This window comes from Eptesicus fuscus, chromosome 19 (genome assembly GCF_027574615.1).
Source record: "Eptesicus fuscus isolate TK198812 chromosome 19, DD_ASM_mEF_20220401, whole genome shotgun sequence".
Taxonomy (NCBI): domain Eukaryota; kingdom Metazoa; phylum Chordata; class Mammalia; order Chiroptera; family Vespertilionidae; genus Eptesicus; species Eptesicus fuscus.
Genome location: NC_072491.1, coordinates 51,549,653 through 51,573,127, shown reverse-complemented (window position 1 = coordinate 51,573,127; position 23,475 = coordinate 51,549,653). Strand labels below are relative to the sequence as shown.

The following is a 23,475-nucleotide window of genomic DNA, read 5'->3' as shown; positions in this document are numbered from 1 at the left end:
TTAGGGAGAGTGACCGTTCTTGTAATACAATTTTCACACAGTAAGATAAAAATGATTAAGGGTCCTGCAATTAGCAAGCTGAACATGAGTTCATAATGCAGTATTTTTAATGGCTTGACCCTGTTATAATTTTATTCAAAGGAAAACAGCTTCTTTAATTGTTTTGTGTTGTCACTTTCTAGTTGTTTTACATACTGGAATTACTGAGGGATGACTGAACGAATAATGCAGGCTGATTACTTTTTTAAAACTTACAGTTTTTCCAAACCTATGCTCACCAGGGCCTGAATTTTGGAGGCAACAAATACCTTATTTGAACATGCCTCTCCAACCTTTACACCAAGGGACCCGAAAAGCTGCCCATTCGGACTGGGGCCCAGAACAAGACAAGGCTCTGCAACAGGTCCAGGCCACCAGGCAGGCTACTCTACTGCTCGGCCTTTACAACCCGGCACGTGGGGGTGCCTGGACGTATCTGTGCCTCGTGCCACGCAGAATGGAGACTCTGACAAGCCTCTCCAGGTGACTCTCAGGTGACTGAAGGACAGTGGTGAAGGCATAGCCACACTGAGCAGTTCACCTGAATGATCATTTTGCCTGGACAAAGACAGGGCCAAGGTATGAATCTATGTTGATTTGTGTGAAGTGACCCATGATTTTGCTGGATGGTCGGGGATTTAGAAGTAACATAATTGGAAAATAGATGACAGGTGGTCTGGGAAAGACATGTAGCTACCATAGATCTCTCTGAATGGACACAGAGTGGAAGAACGAATGAGTCACATGGGAATGATTTCTTCAGCAGAGAGGAAGCTTAATAATCAGGGGACAAGACAACCAGTCCTGTGGACATCAGTCAAGCTCTTTCCCCTCGCAAATGGGTTCAAGAACACAGTGGCCTGGCAGCAGGGATGTGCTTCCGTGGCAGGGGCCGGAGGGGTATCTCAACATGTCCTGGACCACCGGACAACCAGAAATTTCGCCAAGGCTGCAGGACCCTGAATTTCTGTGGGAAGAAACACTGCCTTATACTCACTCAACACTGCTAAATGACCAACCGCCAAGAGCAGAGACCAGCACTAAGCTTCCAATACAGCAGCACTGCCGGGGAGGGTCAGCCGGCCCCTGGTGGCAGGGTGGTTACACAGGACCACTCTAAATGAGTATATTATCACTGGAATAGACACTCGGAATATGGATTTGCCTTCCCTGCCCACAAAGCTTCCATCAAAACCACCATCCATAAACTAAGAGAATTTCATAGTCATAGTCATGATATGCCACACAGCACTGCTTCTAACCAAAGAAATCATTTTACAGGAAATGATGTGGGATAATGGGGTTGGTCTTTCCAGTGCTGGGCCTGACAGACTAGTGAAATGGTTTTTTAAATTAAACTTCCTATTTTTGAGACCACTGTAAATACACATGCAATGGTAAGAAATAACACATGGAGATCCCCGCACCTTTGTCCCAGTTCTCCCAATGGTAACATCTGGTAAGACACAGTATAACATTACACCCATCGCATTCGGATTTTATACAATTTTATCACATAGGAAGGCTCATGTATTTGCCACCACAGTCCAGTTGCAGGACAGTTCTAGCGCTACATTTTGCTCTCCATCTCCCTTCTGCCCACCCCATCCCTAAATTTCAGTAACTACCAATCTGTTCCCCATCTCTATAATTTTGTCATTTCAAGAACGTCACTCAAATGGAATCACAGGGTCCGTAACCCTCTGGGACTGGCTTTTTTCACTCAGCATGATTCCCTTGAGATTCTCAGGCTGATGTGTAAATCAGCTGCTTGTTCCTTTGTATTGCTAAGTAGTATTCCATGGCACAGATGGACCAGTTTATCTAACCATTGATCAGCTGAAAAGATATCTGAGCTATTTCCAGTTTGGGCTATTACAAGTAAAGCTACTATGAACATTTGTGTACAGGTTTTTATATGAACGTAAGTTTACATTTCTCTGGTATCAATATTCTCTGCCTCAGTTTGCACTTATTTCCTGTGGGAAAACCCAATGTCTCAACTAGGCCAAGGCACTTGTTGAGCAGCCTACTCCTGGATGGGGCATCTACCATTCATGCACCCTCTGCCAACTGCCAACACCACAGTACCCAAAGCTTTAAACTGCATCAACACTGTTGAATTTTATTCCCATATCCCCACCCTACAAACCAGGCTCCATTCAAACGTGAGTTTCCTTTATTTCCCATTATTTAATGCTGATCAAAACAAACCCAAGAGTTGTAATCATGTTACAAAACTTAATGTAAATAAAAGAAAAATTTAATATGACATTTAAAAGAAAAATCAAAATAAAACAAAGCCTACACACATTAAAAGGAGAGCAAGGCCCTCCTTTTGGCTCAGTGGATAGAGCGTCGGCCTGCGGACTGAAGGGTCCCAGGTTCAATTCCAGTCAAGGGCATGTACCTTGGTTGCGGGCACATCCCCAGGAGGAGGTGTGCAGGAGGCAGCTGATCAATGTTTCTAACTCTCTGTCGTTATATATATATATATATATTTATATATAATAATAAAAATATAAATATATATTTTTTAATAAAGGAGAGCAAGATTTTCAAGCAAAAATGAGACTCAAGAAAGATATAAAAATAGTAAAAGCTAATGCTAATTTAAGAAATCATAAGAGTCTGACTGCTTAGAAATAAATCATATGATCACCCACAAAACAAATACATGCAGAATATATTCTTTTTTTTTTTTAGAAAATGTATAGTATTATTTATAAACATTTTATTGATGTTGACAAAAACTTACTTTCCCTAGAGATTCATAGCTACTTCCAACACACTCTTTCATTATTTTTATATTAACTGGTCATTTCTTTTAAACACGCTTTGAAAATGTTAGATTCCACTTTGAAACTAAAGATTTCAGAAGATTTTTATTACAAACTCAGAAATAATGCTCCTAGAATTCGCTAATGTAAAACCAGCAGCACTATGGTTACACACAAATATTTTCAACATTCTGTTACATATTAGTTTTTTTAAATATTGATATAATTTTTAAAGTTGTCAATATAAAATTGGTGAGAAAACAAAAGGTTAAATAAAACTATATGATATTGCTACTACATGAATTTAACAGACTTAAAACATATTCAAAATATGAGCATTTCCCCTCTTATATAGAAAAAAATCCTTTAAATAAGCTATATTTTAGCCTTTCCCAGTAAATCATATATATATATATATATACACACATATATATAAATATAAATATTCTGATTTAAGTATTCTGTGGACTGGGATATTCCAGCATTTTGAAATAAAAAATGCCAATAAAAATGTTCATGAAAAAGTGAAAAGTAGCTCAGCTGGCGTGACTCAGTGGTTGAGCATCGACCTATGAACCAGGAGGTCACAGTTCAGGTCAGGGCACATGCCCAGGTTGTGGGCTCAATCCCCAGTGTGGAGTGTGCAGGAGACAGCCAATCAATGATTCTCTCTCGTCATCGATGTTTCTATCTCTTCCTCCCTCTCCCTTCCTCTGAAATCAATTTCCAAAATAAAGGAAAAAGTAACATTTACAAAATATCTGCATAAAATCTATCACTAAAATGAAACTATAAACTGTCTTGTAACATCAGTATTCCAAATAAATAAGCTAAAATAGTAAATGTTATTCTCCATCTTAAAATAATACAATGTTCTATTGTGTGGTCTTAAAAACTCTTGCAAACCATTTTTTCAATGTGCTGAAGAGTAATATGCCACCCTCTACCTTAAAAAACAGTAATACTCATAAAGCATAAAACCAATCTCTGCTCAACTACTGCCACCTTGTGGCTATAAAATGGGTGATGAGCTCCCAACTGGCTTAACAGGTTCTATAAATCTCTACCAACAAGAGGGGTAAAGGTTTAAAAAAATTTTTTAATAAAAGAAATAAGAAAAAGGTGTCAGACTTCAAAAATAGCCCTAGCCGGTTTGGCTCAATGGATAGAGAGTCGGCCTGTGGACCAAAAAGGACGGGGTTAGATTCAGGTCAAGGGCACGTACCTTGGTTGCAGGCTCCTCCTCGGTCCAGGCCCTGGTAAGGGAGCATGCAGAAGGCAACCAATCGATGCATTTCTCTCACATAGATATTTTTTCTGTCTTTCCCTCTCTTCCACTCTCTCTAAAAATCAATGGAAAAAAATATCCTTACTCCTCGGGTGAGGATTGAATTTTTTTTCTTTTTTTTAAAAAAGAGTAAATGTCCTCGGGTGAGGATTTTTTTTTTTAAAAGTATATATGTATATATACATACACACATAAAAAGATATATATATATATGAAACTAGGGTGTCTATATGTTGGTCACAAAAATGAAAAGAACTTGGTCCCTACCCTGAAAAAATGGAAAAAAACACACACTTGTTGAAGAGACAGATGCATAAACCAATATTAAAGGTAACGAGGCAAGGGAAAGAGAAGTGGGTAAATGGGAAAAGGGCGCCTACAAACCTCACACAAAACAATGGCATTTCATGTCATTTAAACTATCCACAGACATTTGAGGATAAGGAATTCATGATTAAATTCCTACCTGCAGGGGAAAGTTCCTTTTAAAGATAACTTGTTTGGCTCTTACTGAATAAGACTTATTTCTTTTTTTAAATATATTTTTATTGATTTCAGAGAGGGAGAGAGAGAAAGAGAAACATCTTACCTTATAATAGACAAATATGCAAATTGACCGCACCTTCGCTATGCCCAAGCCACGCCCACCAACCAAGTCACGCCCATCAACCACACCCACCAGGAAACTGTTGCAGGGAAGCTGGGGTGTGGCGGAGCCCAAGGCCGGGAAAGCCGCCCGAGGCTTTCCCGGCCTTGGCTTTCCCGGCCTTGGGCGCCTGCACCGATTGCATGAGATCACTGGGGGTCGGCTCTTGCGATCTGTAGCAGGGACGCTGGGTGCAGCCGAGCCCAAGGCCACCGCCCAGGGCCAAGCCCGGACCCTGAAAGAAGGCAGAAGGCGGTGGCCACAGCCAAGGCCTGGGTCCCCGGTGCCGGCAGAAAACTGGTGCAGGCAGCCAGGTGAATGAAGGTCTATTGCACGAATCTTCGTGCAAATGGGCTACTAGTCAAGGATGAGAGAGAATCGTCGATTGGCTGCCTCCTGCCTACCCCTCACTGGGATTGAGCCCATAATCTAGGCATGTGCCCAGACTGGGATTCGAACCCTGACCTCTGAGCCATGACAGCTGGGCTGAATATCACTTATTTCTGAGGTGTGCATACAGACACATAAGTCTGGACTTTTAGGATAAGAATTAAATCAATGGGTACAATTTCAACCACTGAACCGAATAAATTTAATTCCAATTCAAATCAACAAATATATATTCAATCCCTACTTACGTGTAAGGCATTATGCAAGGAATGAAAAGGGTGAATAATGAATGAGTCCTGGCCAGAGTGGCCCAGTGGTTGGAGCGTCAGCCTGCACATACCTGGGTTGCAGTTTCAATACCCCACCCTGATCAGGATGAGTTTGGGAGGCAAGCTGAGTGCAGGATGTGTCTCTCTCACATAGCTGTTTCTCTCTCTCCCCTCCCTCCCCCGCCCACCTTCCACTCACTAAAAAAATTAATGGGGAAAAACATCCTTACTCCTCGGGTGAGGATTGAACTTTTTTTTTCTTTTTTTTTAAAAGGGTGAATAAAAATGACCCCTAATGTAATACAGAAAAGAGGATAAAACAAATTCACAATGACTTCAATATAACTTAAGAGTTGTGTGTGTACCATAAAGATAGTATAAAACAAAGCCCCGACATTCAAAAGGAGTTTCATCTGGTTGGGGAGATGACAAAGGCCTAATTAAAGAGGCGGCTTTTCCAATGGACTCTGCAGGCAGGGCCACTAATTCCAGGGGAAAGAGAAAAGGTAAAGAAATATAGATTTGTTTAAAGAACAGCAAACTGTTTATCTTCCAAAAAAATTTTTTAAGCAGAAGCCATGTTACAAATGGAATCTTAATCTTACATAGAGCCCTAATATATATAACATACATGTAGTCTTCTGTTGATATAGTTGTATTTTATGAATTCAAATTGATACCATTTGCCCGGCCAGTATGGCTCAGTGGTTGAGCATCAACCCATGAACCAGGAAGTCAAGGTTCGAGTCCCGGTCAGGGCACATGCCTGGGTTGTGGGCTCAATCCCCAATAGGGGGCATGCAGGAGGCAGCCAATAGATTATTCTCTCATCACATGTTTCTATCTCTCTCTCTCTCTCTCCCCCCCTCTCCCTTCCTTTCTCTGAAATAAATAAAAACATTTTTAAAATTTATTAAGTAAAAAAAGTAAACATGCCATTATTTTGATAAAAATCTCAAAGTGATATCAAAAAAGTCCACTTACAATACCCCACATGGATAAGGGGGTGAGGCAACAGGCACTGTCACACACTGTAAGTGGGATGTAGCACAAACAGGCTCTATCAAAAATGCAAACTGTGTGTACACTGTGACCCAGCATATGGTCCATAAATATGCAAAAATGTAAATGTTCACTGTAGCATTGTCTGTATTAAAGGGGGAATAAAACAGAAAAACACCTAGAGGCTCATTAATGAGAGCCTGGTTAAATAAATTATGCCATGGAATACCAAGCAAATATTTTTTTCAAAGAGGTATATACACTCAACACATGTGTAATGAGAAGGAAAAATATTTGAAGTTATACATACTTAAGTAAAAATAGCAATTTTCAGTAACAACTAAAATATACTGCTTACTAAGTCTCAGGCACTTATGCTGTGTTTACATAATGAATTCATTTAATCTCAATAATCCCATGACATAGGTTTTTCTTTTATAAAAAAGGGAATGAGCCATAGCTGGTTTGGCTAGTGGATAGAGCGTCAGCCTGCAGAGTGAAGGGTCCCAGGTTCAATTCCAGTCAAGGGCACATACCTGGGTTGCAGGCTTGATCCCCGAGGAGGGGGGGGAGGGCGGCGTGCAGGAGGCAGCCAATCAATGACTCTCTCTCATCATTGATGTTTCTATTTTTCTATCCCCTCCCTTCCTCTCTGAAACCAATAAAAGTATTTTTTTAAAAGGGAATGATACACATATATTAAGTAATTTTCCAAGGAAACAAGCTAGTAAATAATAGAACCATAATTCAAACCAACATTTGCTGGATCCAGAGTTTAGACTCTGAAACAGTAATAATGTACTTCAAAACTGTACCAACCAATTTGTGTGTTTTTAAGTATAATTACACTTATACTTAATGAGCTTATCCTATCTAATAAAGAGGGAATATGCTAATTGACCATCACTCCATCACAAAGATGGCTTCATTGACAGCTGAGGCCAAGTTCCCATAAGGAGCCTTAACAAGCAATCAGCAGGGACCTGAGGCTACGCCCTCCCCCGCCCCCGTGGGGCTTGACAGGGGATTTCAGGCCGTGTCCCCCACCCAGCAGGGCTTGACAGGGGACCTCAGACCGTGTCCCCCACCTGGCAGGGCTTGACAGGGGATTTCAGGCCATGCCCCCCACCCGGCAGGGCTTGACAGGGGACCTCAGACCGTGTCCCCCACCTGGCAGGGCTTGACAGGGGACCTCAGGCCGTGTCCCCCACCTGGCAGGGCTTGACGGGGGACCTCAAGGTGCACTTCCCATCCTGGTGCTGGGCTAGGGGACCTCAGGCTGCTCCCCCTGCCCAGCGCCAGGCCGGGGGACTTCAGGCCATGCCCCCCACCAGGTGGGGCTTGACAGGGGATTTCAGGCTGCACCGCCCGCCTCGGCACCAGCCAGGGGACCTCAGACCGCATCCTCCGCCCAGCGGGGCTTGACAGGGGACCTCAGGCTGCGACCCCCGCCCCAGCACCGGGCCAGGGGACCTGAAGCTGCGACCCCTGCCTGGCTGGGCTTGACAGGGGACCTCAGGCCGTGCCCCACACCACCCAGTGGGGCTTGATGGGGGACCTCAAGGTGCACCCCCAGTGCTGGGTCAGGGGAACTCAGGCCCCTCCCGGTGCTGGGCCAGGGGACCTGAGGCTGCACGCCCCCCCCCTGCCTGGAGGGGCTTGACAGGGACCTCAGGCCATGCCCCCCACCCGGCGGGGCTTGACAGGGGATCTCAGGTCATGTCCCCCACCTGGCAGGGCTTGACGGAGGACCTCAAGGCATGCCCCCTGCCCCGGTCTGGGCTGGGGGACCTCAGGCCATGCCCCCCCGTCCTGGCGCCAGGCCAGGGGACCTGAGCCTATGCACCCTGCCCGGCAGGGCTTGACAAGGGTGGGACTGGCCAGGTCTGGATCTAGCCCAGTGGTGGGGGGGGGGGCGGCTGGGTCTGGGTCTCACGCGATTTTGAGGTGCATGTGGGTGGGCGGGGACTTGACTCTGGGTCCCATAGTGTGCCCCAGACTCTGATAGGAGGAAGGTTTTCACATACATTTTACTAATTTTCTTTCATCTCTGACACTTCTATTATAGAGAAAGGGCAAATAGCAATATTAAATTATTTCCTCTAATTAATCCCCTTTTAACGTGCACGAATTTTGTGCACCGGGTCACTAGTCTATAATAATAAAAGTGTAATATGCTAATTAGACCGGACATCCTTCCAGATGACCTTCCAGATGAAGCTGGGGCTGCGAGGGCTGAGCCCCTTGCACGAATTTCATGCATCAGGCCTCTAGTCTATATATTAAAAGCCTAAGTGACCGTTACGGTGGAACGACCAGAACAACCAGTCGCTATGATGCGCACTGACCACCAGGGGGCGACGCTCAACGCAGGAGCTGCCCCTTGGTGGTCAGTGTGCTCCCACGGGGGGAGCACCATTCAGCCAGAAGCTGGGCTCACGGCTAGCAAGCACAGCGGTGGTGGCAGGAGCCTCCCCCGCCTCCGCTGCAGGAGAGTGGTAAGGAACAAGGGATCCTGGATTGCAAGAGGGATGTCCAACTGCCAGTTTGGCCAACAGGCAGACAGCCCCTGAGGAGTCCCAGACTGGGAGAGGATGGAGGCTGGGCTGAGGGACACCCCCAAGTGCATGAATTTCGTGCACCGGGCCTCTAGTCTTACCTAATAATAGACAAACACATAAATTGACCGTACCTCTGCTATGCCACCAGCCAATCAGGAGTGATATGCAAATTAACCCAACAAAGATGGCGGTTAATTTACATACTCAGCCACCGAGTGACGGGGCGGGACACTTGCCAGGCGTTCTGCCCCACCCCCGGTCTCTCAGGGCCTCTGGCAGCATGGGAAGGCGGGGCCGGAGCGGAAAGAGGAGGCTCCTGGAGCAGAAAGAGGCGGCTCTGGGGCCTGAGCGGAAAGGGGCTGGGCCAGAGTGGAAAGGTGGTGCCAGCAGCCAGGGAAAGGAAAGCCCATTCTAGCATGAATCTTTGTGCATCGGGCTTCCAGTGTATATATAAAATCTCTGGAAATTGCCATTTTAAAAATACAGGAGGAACTCAGGAAGATAGCGAAGTAAGTAAACGCAGCACTCGCTGCCTCCCTCAACATCAAAATTACAACTAAAATACAGAACAACGTTCATTTAGAAGCACCTGAAATTTGGCTGAATGGAAATCCTACAATTGGAGAAGTAAAGAAGAAAGCACATTGAGACGGGTAGGAAGCATGGAACAGGCTGGTCCAACACCTACGTGTGGTGTTTTTTAATGGGGAGGGATAGCTCAGCTGTGGAGGCCTCCAGTGAGGAGCAAGGGTTCCCAGCCCCAGACCAGATCCCTCAGCCCAGTTCCCAGTGCTGGGAAGAGAAGTCCCCATAACTTCAGGCTGTAAAAACCAGTGGGGATTGTGGCTGAGTGACAGGGAGGCTGCTGGAGATCCAGGAAGTTCCTCTTAAAAGGGCCAGCACATGGACTTACTCAGACTCATCCCTCTGGGCTCCAGTGCTGGGGCAGCAGTTTAAAAGGAACCTGGGGCATTCGGGGAGAAACTGGATTGACTGGCATCAGGGCAAGTACTCGGGCAGCTTTCTCCCAGACAGGGGTGCTCACAGAGTGCATTGTTCCTATGTTGACATCTTCTCCATCACAGAGCTGACTTGCAGGCTCCATCAACCTGGATCACACTGTTTCCACCACCCTAATGATTCCCTGAGACCCAATTTGCTGCCCTACCCGAGCTGTTTGCAGCAGCTTTTCCATATGTCCTGGCTCAGGCTTCAGGCTTTCCTAAAATCTCTCAAACAAGCAGCACCTGGAGTCAGCATGCCTATCAATAAGAGGCCCAAGGCCCAGCACTAGCAGCAAGCTGCCTTGCTTCACAGCTTGGCCTCATCTGGACACTTCCAAACCCAACACAAGTAGCAGCCATCTGCAGATTGCTCTGTAGCTCCTGCTGGGTGGCCCCAGGCAGTGGCTGACTTTGCATCTCCCAGGAGGCTCCAGAGCCAGTGCACCTGGTGAACAGCTTCTGACCATACCAGATTACAATTCTACACATCCACAAGTGACACATTCAAGGGGGCGGACTCAGTAAGTACCAAAGCCCCACATAAGCAAATCCTGCTCCACAGGATTGTCTCCTGCACAGCAGCTCTTCTGCTGCTGTCGCAGCTGGTCTTCACAGCCAATTGGCCTGGAGGTCAACTCCTCCCAGACGCCAATAGTAATCAAAGTTCAACTACAACAAGACTGTGCACACAGCCCACACAGGGGTGCACCTAGAGTGTCCAGCTCAGGTGACTGGAAGGCTGAACCACTGGGCCCTACAGGACACCTACTACACTAGGCCACTCTACCAATTCCAGAAGACATAGCAGCTCTACCTACTACATAGAAACAAACACAGAGAAGCAGCCAAAATGTGGAGAAAAAGAAACAGGTCACAAATGAAAGAACAGGAGAAATCTAAAAAAAAAAAAAAAAAAAAACTAAATGAAATGGAAGCAAACAAACTACTAGATACAGAGTTCAAAACAATGGTTATAAGGATAATCAAAGATCTTAATGAGAGCTTGTCAGAGCCAGCAGGAGCACTGCTCAGCATTGTCGCTCTGAGTTGTTCTGTGTCCATATATTCTAAATTCTTCCTGACTACACCAGGGCTGGTTCCTTCTCGAACCCTGCCCACTGTACTAATGGTTGGGAACTTAGTCCAAGTTCCTCCTTTATCCTCTGCTCACTGAGACACAGGTCAATTCTCGGTGGTGGGGCAGACAGAGAAGCCATGCGAGGTTGTGGGTATATAAGAATGGGTCTTTACTGCAGAAGCCAATGGCCATACAGCCATCAGACAAAACAGTTCTCCACAGCAAAGTCCATACAACAGGCAGGCAGCCGTACACCGGCTGGTGAACAGATACATCTTTCCCACAAAGCAGCATTAGTCTCTGAACCTACAGCTATTATATGAGCAGCCGCATGCTGCCTCTAGACACCTAGCTTTACACAGCAATAGTACCTGAGCTCTCCCTTGGAGCTTCAGCCTCAGCAGCTTCTCCTGTCTTCCTTGCCCAGCACACTGGCTGGTTAACATGGTAGCTATATCTGAGCTGTCTGTGAGCTCTTAGCCTTACGTCGTAGCAGTATCGACTCTCAGCTCCCCGTCTGAGCTCTCTAGCCTCTCTTGCACACATAGAAGCTACAGTCTCTATGTCTGCCACCTCTGCTTCTTTACACACTCTACTTTGCCCAGCTGCTTTCTCTAGCAGACTCCTATCAGTAACCTGTATATTATTCCAGAGACAAAGATGCTAGCTGCTGGGTTACATCAATCATTTGGGTTACAGAAGGGCACAGTGTACTGTGTCCTTGCACCCGCTCGGTATCTTAGCCTGATTATGATTCCCAGGCTCAGAGTCCTTGGACATCCCATTTGGGCTCATGAAAGAACAGCCTTGAACATCCTGGTGTATGAATAACCAGGCCTCTGTGCTCTCATTAGCATGGTTCCCACAGAGCTTCAAGGGGCTTAGTGAGAACATCAAAGACATGAAAAAGGACCAGTCAGAAATTAAGCATACACAAACTGAAATAAAGAATAATTTACAGGGATTCAACAGTAGAGTGTTCTGAGTATCAAATCAACGATTTGGAATATGAGGAAGCAAAAAAACACCTAATCAGAAGAGCAAAAAGAAAAAAGAATCCAAAAATATGAAGAAAGTGTAAGGAGCCTCTGGGACAACTTCAAGCATACCAACATTTGCATAATGGGGGTGCCAGAAGGAGAAGAGAGAGAGCAAGATATTGAAAACCTGTTTGAAAAAATAATGACAGAAAACTTCCCTTACCTGGTGAAAGAAGTAGACTTACAAGTTCAGGAAGTGTAGAGAGTCCCAAATAATAGGAACCCAAAGAGGCCCACACTAAGACAGATCATAATTAAAATGCCAAAAGTTAAAGACAAAGAGAGAATCTTAAAGGCAGCAAGAAAAAAGCAGTTAGTTACCTACAAGGGAGATTTCTGATTTCTCAACAGAAACTTTGCAGGCCAGAGGGAGTGGCAAAATATGTTCAAAGTGATAAATAACAAGGATCTACAACCAAGATTACTCTACCCAGAAAAGCTATCATTTAGAATTGAAAGTCAGGTAAAGAGCTTCCACAGACAAGAAAAAGCTAAAGGTGCTCATCACCAAACCTGTATTACATGAAATACTGAAGGGTATTCTTTAAGAAGAGGAAGAAGAAGAAGAAAAAAGATAAAAAATATGAACAATAAAATGGCAATCCTATATAATAAAACCCTAATATGCAAATCGACCAAACGGCAGAACAACCAATTGCTATGATGCGCACTGACCACCAGGGGGCAGATGATCAACACAGGGGCTGCCCCTTGGTGGTCAGTGTGCTCCCACAGGGGGAGCGCCACTCAGCAGGGATCGGGCCTAAGTCGGCAGGCAGACATCCCCCGTGGGGTCCCAGACCCTGAGAGGGCACAGGCCCGGTAGAGCCCCCACCCCCAGCCCCCAGTGCACTAATTTCATGCACCGGGCCTCTAGTAAATACATATCTATCAACAACTGAATCTAAAAATCAAAATAAATGAACAAGGAATCTAATGAACAAAATAAACTGATAAATAAAATAGACCAAAGGCATGGAAACATGGAACAGACTGAGGAATCTCAGAGGGAAGGGGGGAGAAGAAGATGGGAAGAGATTAACCAAAGAACTTATATGCATATATGCATTACCTATGGACACAGACAATATGGTGGTGAAGGCCTGGGGTGGGGCCGGAGCCAGGTGGAGGAGGATAATGGGAAGAGGGTGGGGGGAATATGTGTAATACTCTCAACAATAAAGATTTTAAAAAGACCAAAAAATTTTTTTTTAATTTAAACAATACACCCTCCAGCCTTGAGAAAATGAGTAAAAGAGAAAGGGAGCTTTTACATATCCCACAATAACCTTCAGTGCTATTTAAGTTCTTTTTAAAGTAAGCAAATATTACTTAGTAAACTTAATTTTTTTCCCCAAAAAAATCTTGACCACACAACCCGCCAGGCGGAGCCAGCTGCTCGTGTCCGCAGGAGGCTGCCTGCACACCTGAGGCTCTTGGGTGCTGGTAGTTGGAGGTGATCTGCAAGGGCGGGAGAAGAAAGTAGTTGGCGGGCCCATCCCTGACTCACCCGCTGGATGGGCACCCTGAGTCTCAGGCTACCTGTGGCCTTAGGGAGCATGCCCTCAGCCCCACCCTACGGGATGTTGCTAATGGGGCGGTTAGGGCAGGGGGGCGGGCTGGAGGAGGTCAATGGGGGAGAAAGGGGGACACCTGTAATACTTTCAAAAATAAAGAATTTTTTTTTAATCTCGACCACACAATAAAGAGGAATTTTATTCATCTTGTAATCTCAGGACACTCTTCAATTTAAAAATCTAGAAATTTCAAAAAGTAAAGTGAAAGCCCTTTCACAAAGTTGACTCTCAACACCTAATAACTGCTCATATTCCTCGGCATAAACATGTCAGGAAAGCACTTCCAATTAATGTTAAACTTCAAACAAGTGTATGTTCGGTTACCTTATTACTCTTACAACTGTTTTTGACCAATTATTATTTTGGATGAGCTCATAACTGTACTATTCGCACTTGTACAACTGTTTTTGAGCAGTCACACAGATATCTCAATTGAAGTTCAAATATGCACTATGTGTACTATTCATTCATTCATCCCTTCAGCAAACACTGACAGCCCACAGACTGATGCCAGTCAGTTTATCCTATAATCCAGGACACCACCAGTCTGTGAGCTGTTTGGTATTGGACCCCAAAGAGATAGTAAGTACAGAAACTGCGTTGTTGTTTTTTTTAATATAATTTAACATTGTCAGACATCCAATTTCACGTCTGCTTAATCTAATAATTTTTTAAAATCTGGCTTGCATTTATGTTTATTTCTTCGATTTCATTTCTCTAGTAATTCTATCGTATTTACAAAAGTATTGCCTGAGTCAGATGGGAATTTTTTTCTTGTCATTTACAGCAAAGTGAGGCCCTGACAGCTTAGATTGCTCTGCCCAAGTTCACAGAGACTAATTCTCTCATTCACCTACCCACTGAATTAACAAACATGAAGAACCTTGCACGCCAGGCACCAAGCATCGCACTGGGGCTACAAGACAAGCAGAGAGCCCAGCCTCTCTGGTGTGAGTCCGATTCGCCTCCGAGTCCAGGGGTCGCCCTAGATCGCATCAGAAGGCAACGCGAAGGTCCAGCACGTAAATGCCGCACAAAAGCGCAACAAGAGGAGAAACTACAACAGCGCGCGCTCCGTTCAAAGTGTCCAGAGGGCCGAGCAGCAAGCCGGCTCCGAGCTCCATTCCCCGCCCCAGGCCCCGCCCCAGGCCCCGCCCAGGACCTCAGCCCCGCCCCCACCCCGGGCTCCGCGCTCCACTCCCCGCGCCAGGCCCCGCCCCCACCCCGGGCTCCGCCCCGACCCCGGCCAAGGCCCCGCCTCCCACGTCCCTGGCGCAGCTCCCGCGACTCACCCGTGACGGCCCGAGCTCCGCCTTCCGCTGCAACTCCGAGTGCTTCTCCAGGGCGCTCGCGAAGCCGCCTGGGCGCGCTCTGTCCTCCGCGGACGCGGAACTCTGGTTCCCGGAGCCACTCTCAGCGCCCGAGCCTCCATAGGGCCGAGAGAAGAACAACACGCGCAGGAAACGACTCTCGGCGGTCACGGCACGGGGCCGACACAGCGCGGCCATGACGGCTCCAGACTGAACCTCTGACCTTCAACCTCTCCGCCAGCGCGCAGGTCACGGGCGGGGCTTCCGTCGTCCCGCCCACTGACCGCGCAGCACTAACTGCGGGCGGGGCGCGGTGTAGTCAGCGCATGCGCGGAGTTGGAGGCGAGCCTGGGCTCCTGGCTGGACTAAGTCCGCGGCCGAAGGTCCGGTGCTGGCCGCGGCCCGCTTCGCTTAGCGGGGAAAGCGTTCTTCGCCCAGGAACTTCGCCCTCCCAGGCATCCCGAGGGCCTTGTCCTGCTGCACATGCCGTCCCGCCGCCTGCGCCTGTGCCCAGGTGGCCCCAAGGCTAAGGTGACCGGATTTTAACATTGGTAAAGCGGGACACCATTGGCGGGGGGGGGGGGGGGGCGGGGGGGGGTTCTTGATTAAAAATTTGGTCTATATTGTAATCGCTTTTGGTTTTTTTAATTAAAGGAAATTCACTTCGTAGATCATCATTGAATTTGCATCCTCTTTTACTCATTATGTTAAAAATCTAAAAAAATAATTTAAAATTATATTATAAATTATTATATACATATTGCTTAAAAACACAGTAAGTAGGTACATAATTACATGAACAAACCTGTATTATTTTTCCTCTGAATTTGCCGTAACGTAAGTCGTAAGTGTCACTTTCAAGGCCGGCGCTAGACTTTTTGCCGCCACTATAAAATATAAACAATACGAGTACTGTCTGCTAAATTCAAGAAAATTTATGTATTTATGAAATAAATACATAAATTACTTACCTAAATTATCTGAATAGCTGATTTGTAATGACATCACTTGTTTAACTAGCTTACTAGCACGCAGTACGATGTGTATCGTCTGAGAGACAGTTACAAAATGTTTTCGTCGTTGCCAATCCCCAAAAATGCCATTGTTCATTAAGTCCAAACAATGGTGGTCTAATTCTAACAACTGATCAACAATGCGAACTTTGATAAGCAGTTCTCGATCATCAGTTCTCAACAATTATTTATTATTAAAGTTTAACATTATAAAATTAACAAAAATAATATAAAACTCATATCCTGGCTAAATAGCCACATGGCTGCTGAAAACCGTATATTCCCTTCCCGTTCTCCCGCCGTTCCCTAGCTTGTCGTTCATTCTTTCCAAAAATCGGGACTTTTTTAAAACGCCGCGGGACGTGGGACAAATTGTTAAAAATCGGGACTGTCCCGCCAAAAGCAGGACGTCTGGTCACCTTACCCAAGGCTCGTCTCCCACCCCCCCCCACCCCCCGCTCTTCAGGTCTTCGTTGGAACCCCAAATACGCACTGTCGGGCTCCCGGGTATTCGCTGTTCCACTTGGCACTTCTTAATACGCCATAGAGTTGACTTACAGTAATTTTGTTCAGCGTCTGCGCCCCCATTTTGCTGTTGGACGGCCAACACCGGCCTCAGACCTTTGTGAAATCCTGCGCCCAGTTGGTCTCTGCCTCTCCTGTGGCCCGTCCACCCACGTTTCAAAAACACTGATCTTCCCGAGACCTGCTTGTCATCTCTACTTACTACAGTCCCTTCTGGAGGATTGAGAGATTTCGGAATGTGCTTAAATATGCTCCACCAGAGCCCCGCCCCACCCACACTCGTGATTTTTCTCCGTGTTTCTTCCCCAATGTTAATTCACAGATTTTGCCCACACTCTTCAAAACCGAGCCCAATACCATATTGAACAAGTGTTTACGAATTAAGCTGCCCAACCATCTTCTACCCAACAATCTTATATTAATTAGTTATGTAATTATTTATATACTAGAGGCCCAGTGCATGATTGAATCATGCACGTGTAGGGTCCCCTACACGCTTTCGCTTTCGATCACGAGGGGAGCTGGGTGCCTGTCCGCTGGTGCACCAGGCCTTTCAGAAGCCTCCGGCTCGGCGGAGGCTTCTGAAAGGCCTGGTGCCGGAGCAGACAGGCACCCAGCTCCCCCGCTTTTGATGGTCCCCGGCGGGACGTGAGCTCGCTGCCCCAGAGGCCCCTTCTGTTCCGCAGCACAGCCATGGCGCGGCTGGCTACGAGAGCTCAGCGTCCCGCTGGCCCAATCAGCTACCCCGGCCACCCCGAGTCCCGCCCCCTGCACCTCCCGCTGGCCCAATCGTGGGCGTAGTGGAGTGATGGTAATTTACATATTACCATTTTATTAGGTAGGATGATTAGTTATTTTGAGAGGAGACGGCAAGCACCCTTCCCAATTTATTTGCAGGCACTTTGACAGAAGGGATTTTTATGTGAGAGAGCCCCTATTTTAATAATGCCTTTATGTTCTCATCAATTGCATGGTCAGACAAAATACAAAACACCAGAAGTAAACTAACCTTGGAATGGTGCATAACTATGAGTCGAATATTACAGACTTACTGTTAGCCAACTGTAAGGTAATCCTTACAAAAAGGGGCTTAAGATAAATTCCACTCCAGTGAGTTCTTCCTTCGGGGCACTTAAACCATGCATTTCCCTTGCCATTACTTGAGTCTTGTGTAAGACATTTTTGCATTATTCTGTATGGCTGTTGCTGTTTCCTTCTACTTCAGGGAGAAGTGTGGTAACTTACAATGAACATTGGCCTGTGATCTTAAGAACCCATAATTCGCCCTAGCCAGTTTGGCTCAGTGGATAGAGCATCAGCCTGCGGACTGAAAGGTCTCGGGTTCGATTCCGGTCAAGGGCACATGCTCAGGTTGCGGGCTCCATCCCCAGTAGGGGGCGTGTAAGAGGCGGCCAGCAGTCAATCATTAATGTTTCTCCCTCTCCCTTCCTCTCTGAAATCAATAAAAAAATAAAAAACAAATAAATAAAAAATGAACCCAATTTAATGTTAATTTGATTCCCTCTCTGGTAAAACCAAATTACTAGACCCTGTGTTAAACTTAAGGAAGTGTGTGTAAACCTCCTACATCACTATCTACAGGACAAATGGGATTAGTAACATCCCAGCTCTTAAATAACCGATGTACTGTGTTCCTGTCCTGCCTCAGCCAGATGATAAATTCCTTAAGGATTCTAACAACAGGTATTTTGGGACAAATCTTCAAGTTTTTAATATATGAGTGAGTTTGTATCAGCTGATTTCAAGTTATGCTAAGTTCTCTGCCTTTGGTACAGCATCAGAGTCTCAAATGGGAGGACTGGGCATATCAGCGAGGAGGGATCCGCACACGGTCCTTGCCTGTTCAAGCACCAACCGTAGCATCAGCTCTGATGCAGTGTCTTCATGGCACCGAGATTCTGATCCTGCTCTTCCCCTTGAACCACACCTTCTTTAGCATATAGGCCCGTGGTCGGCAAACTGCGGCTCGCGAGCCACATGCGGCTCTTTGGCCCCTTGAGTGTGGCTCTTCCACAAAATACCACGGCCTGGGCGAGTCTATTTTGAAGAAGTGGCGTTAGAAGACGTTTAAATTTAAAAATTTGGCTCTCAAAAGAAGTTTCAATCGTTGTACTGTTGATATTTGGCTCTGGTGACTAATGAGTTTGTCGACCACTGATACAGGCCTTTCCCCCCTATCGCTTGCAAGTAGTTGGTATGCTTTGTAAAAACGTTAGAAATGGCCGATGGCAAGGAAAGTGCATAGAAAATAGTTCAAGTCCTGGCTCCACATCCCCTGGCTATGATCTCATCTATGAAAAGGTGATGCTGCCACATCCTTGAGTAAAATAGTAAAGGAAATGAGCATACAATGCCCAGCACTTACTGGATGCTCAGTAGAGTGACTACTAGTGGCGATATGGAGGTGATTAGAATGCATGCCTCTTAAGCTTGCATGAAAACCTGGAAAAAAAAGGATAGGGCTAGCCATACCATGGGGAGATATTAGTATCTCGAGTCTTTTCAGCCAGAGAGATGAATAAGATCATTAGGGAGTTCATGTCGATGAGAGGGGATAGGCGTAACATTTAAGGAGTTGGAAGAAGGGAATACTGGGAAATAGGCAAACTGAAAAATAAGAACAGAGATTCAAGCCTAGAAACCAAGGGGTGACTTTAAAGCACGTTGAAATGGAGTGTTAAAATGAAAGACATCACCCACTTAAAAATATTCAAACAAAATTGGTTTTTGCTGTATTCTAGGAAAACCACATTAAAATAACCACTACCAGCCAGTCTAAGTAACATCAAAATTACATATGAGAGTTGGCAAGAATTTTAGTTGCCTTACAGCATTTCTCTAAATATGAAATCCTGGCAGGTGACAGGCATATGCAGACCCCACTCTCGGGTGGCTTACCGTTTCAGTGAGTTATTTTACCTTATTTTGGTTCATCTGGATTTCAGAGTGAGGACAGTATGAAAATTGTGAAACCGAAGGTTGCAGGTTTACTTAAAAGTGATACTGCTTGCCCTGGTTGGTTTGGCTCAGTGGATAGTGTTGGCCTGTGGATTGAAGGGTCCTGGATTCGATTCCGGTCAAGGGCACGATCCCCAGTAGGGGGCATGCAGGAGGCAGCTGATCGATGATTCTCATCAATGATGTTTCTCTCTCTCCCTTCCTCTCTGAAATCAATAAAAAAATATTTTTTTAAAAGTGATACTGCTTTATATTCACTGAAACCTAACATAGTCCCTATAATTAATCAAATCACAATGGGACAATCACTAGTTGGTTGCTAAATGTCTCCTCAGGGCAAAATTATGTAATTTTTCATCTGGGTTTTCAGAGCTATAAAGAAACGTGTACAATATGATCCAATTTATAAAGAATTCTAGAAAACACAAACTAGTGACAAAAAGCAGATCAAGGGTTGGCTGGAGATGGGCTGAGGGCCTCAGGGAGAGGCAACAAAAGGGCATAGGAAACTGGTAGGGGGACAATGGGTCCTGTTCATTGTTTGGACTGTGGTGGTGATTTGGTGAATGCACACACATGTTGAAACACCAGACTGTACATTTAAGTTTGAGCCATTTGGTGTCAATTAGACCTCGATCAAATTATCCTAAAAGAGAAATCGATGGGATCCTGGCAGGGCCTTCCCAGCAGCCCCTCTGGCACACACACACCTCCGCCTGCGACGGCTGTGTGGGCAGCACGCAGCCTCCAGTTTGACTCCGGATTCGGTTTTGTTTGCTGCTTGTGCTTCTCCATGTCCAGGACGTGGAGGGACGGGAGAGAAGCTGTCCCACCTTTCAGGAGATACACACAAAAAGATCCAAACCCAAAGTATAGGATTTTTATTGTTTTCAAATGCTATACAAAAGAAAAATAGACAGTGTGCATTTCTTGATTAACAGATCCAGAAATAGTGATCCTAAATTAAACATGCTTTTTCCTCTATTTCAGTAGTTTGAGTTACCAAGATGATAATCCAGTGAGTTCTCTCTTCCAGTGATTACTTTGGCCTCATCAGCATAAGAATTCTTGGTTTATTCCCACAAACTCCATAAACCAAGGACAGTTCCTTTGAAGAAGGGGACACTTCAGAGGTGATTTTCTTCTCAGAAACTTCTTGAGTCCTTGAATATCTGAGAGTTTGCTCTCAAGTTGCTGTTTTCTTATGTCAAACATAAAACACAACAGAGGGAGCTGTGCGTTCATAACATGGAATCCTCACAAAGACCACTCTGAGTAATATTTCCAAATCCATCTCTATTTTTCTAAATTCACCCTCCCCCTACTTTTGACTACTTCGTTTAAGAGGCCACTTACTATGCAGTAAATTAAATCATTTTAGATTAAGTGTAGTGATTCTCTGATTTCTCCTTTCACAGCCATCGCCTAAACCCCCTCACACCCAGCCCATTTCTACCCCCATTTCTATCCCTTCTCTGCATAAGCTAAAGAGACTTGAGGATATTTCACGTAACTAAAAAAATTGCCATCTTACTCCATTTTGCCTTGTTGAAAAGATAGTAACAGCGGGATGCTCAAGAAACAATATAATGAAAAGATATTGTGATAAAAAAAATTAAAGTTGACATAGTTGGTAGAAAAATATAACTTAACAGTTATGCCAAGTAGCCACAATATTTCTATTTAAAAAAGAAACATATTTCTATAGATCTCCTCCTCTGGGACAATGCTGCAATGACCTACGCCTTAAATCCTGTATAAGGAAATAATTGATAATGTGTTAGCCTGATCCCATTAAGCAATGATTTAAAGCAGAGACACCCATTGATGATTTAATACAACAAGCTGTTTGCGGACCATTGGTCTCATAGTAATATCGAGGCCTACATTTTGGCACACAGAGTTTATTAAGCTCTTACACAGAATAGCGCAGGTTCCCATTGCATCGTAAGTGCTAACAAGCTCTGATAATCAAGACGGGCCGCACGTTACTTTAGAACAGTCAACACCTGTGCATTTTCAAATGTGGTTTCCTAAGATAATTTCCGTCAAAGTAAATCTAGCCATGCCTTTTAAAAACGCTGTAGGTCACTCCAAGCTTGGCAATTAACATCGGGCATAAACAATAATAAAACTATCACAACTTGATAAATAACAAATACAACATTGTAAGCCATAACCATACACAGCAGAAGGAAAGGGTAGTGGTGACGAATCAGTAGCTGTTACAATTAACAGAGCACATGCCTCCATGCAGTTCCTTCCAGAGTATTCGGTGCACTCAGTCCTGACACGCAGTGTTTGAAGCAGGGCACGCGTCTGCAGAATCATGTAATAATTTCTAACACACTGAAAACATGTCAGTAGAAAATGGTGAGTTGATTTTTATTAATGCATTAAATCCTGTGGAGTTATCACCAACCCCTTAGTATAAAATCTGTTCAAATTATATTAGATAACTCTGTGTGCTTCTTATTTTTAAATGGTGGGACATGAATTAAATGAAGACAGCAATGATTTCCCTAATGTGACTGATTTTAGCATTTTTACCTCTAGCTAGGTCTGAAAAACTTCTGGCTTTTGAATTGTTATTTGATGAGAGTGTTCCTATGTCAACCTACTGATAACACAATCTGCTTGGCTCAGAATGTTATCCCGCATTCTGTGAAACACAACTTTAATCCAGTGAAAAACAGGGGATGTATGTGGCATAAGAACCAGTGCACTGAAATGACTACTGTCACAAATGGTGACAAGGATGTGGGGTCCCACTCTCCAGTCACTAAGGAGTTAGAATTACTGTACATATTGTCGCTTATAAAACTACTAGAGGCCCAGTGCACGAATTCATGCATGGGTGGGGTCCCTAGGCCTGGCCGGCGATCATGGCCTCCATGATCGAGGCCATCTTGCCCAGTCCCAATTGGGGCTGGGCCAATTGGGGATTGCTGGCCGGGGGGGAGAGACGGGGGGAGGGACAGCGGGAGGTTGGCCAGCCACAGGGAGGGACCACGGGAGGTTGGCCGGCCGTGGGAGGTTGGCGGTGGGAGCACACTGACCACCAGGGGGCAGTTCCTGTGTTGAGTGTCTGCCCCCTGGTGGTCAGTGTGCGTCATAGTGACTGGTCAACCGGTAGTTCTGGTCATTCGGTCGTAACGGTTGCTTGGGCTTTTCTATATATAGATAACTAGTGGGATGTAGAGCTGATGTACTTAGTCTTCTGTCTTCAGACACCCAAGATCTAAGATAACCTCACACCCAAACAATGTCTACTCCACAATGTCTGCAGCTGGTAGTTCTCCCCTTGGAGGTGAAGGAAATTATGCCAAGACTTTTAATAACCAGGATTCAGAAAACTTAAAGGAACAATTTTAGTTAGAAATCAAACATACAGAGGCTTGAAAAAGGAGGAAAAGAAAATCATAGAGAAGACAAAGACCAAACTGGCAGCCCAGACCCAGAGCGATCTGGGAACGCAGGAAAGCCACGCGGACAGCCTGCCTCTGCTCCAGGCATCCCCGCGAGGCTCCTGGGTACCACGGTGTGTAATGGTGCTGCCTACGTCAAGGGCCCGAAAGGCACAGTGAAGGGGTTTCCCAGGGACAGAGGTGAAGGTATTTTTATTTGTTTAACCCACAGACTATCTAGTCAAAGGAATACACAAGGCTAAACGAAAGCACGCGGGGAGGGAGTTCTCGGCGACGAACGCTGACAAGATGTGCTTGGGTCTCGCTGGCAGCATCTGGCAGAGGTGGGCACAGGCAGCACTCACGGGCCCGCCTGCGTCTGCTCGGGAAGCGGCTCCGAGGCCGTGGCACTGGCAGTCGAAGTCAGGACGTCTCCGAAATCGCCTCCGGCAGGCTTGGGCCCCCCTACTTTAGACTTTTTAAGAAGTTCAAAAAGAAAGAGATATCATGAAACACAAACTTAGCTGACTCTAAGAAATTACACATTTCTTTTCAGCATTTAGGATG

At 45.5% G+C, this 23,475-nt stretch overlaps 1 protein-coding gene across 5 annotated transcripts in view; it reads right to left on the bottom strand.

The window, feature by feature from the left end:
• Nucleotides 1-23,475, bottom strand: part of TPD52 (tumor protein D52) — a 194,015-nt gene that overhangs the window by 94,152 nt on the left and 76,388 nt on the right. For 3 of the 5 annotated variants that reach the window (XM_054708230.1, XM_054708229.1, XM_054708228.1), the window contains one exon: nucleotides 23,105-23,383. The exons of 1 other annotated variant lie outside the window; for it this stretch is intronic. In XM_054708230.1, the coding sequence (XP_054564205.1) occupies nucleotides 23,270-23,383 (114 nt within the window). In that variant the 3' untranslated portion in view covers nucleotides 23,105-23,269. Of the gene's footprint in view, nucleotides 1-14,966; nucleotides 15,223-23,104; nucleotides 23,384-23,475 lie in introns of those variants that run through there. One more of the 5 variants, XM_008139266.3, reaches the window with a different exon arrangement.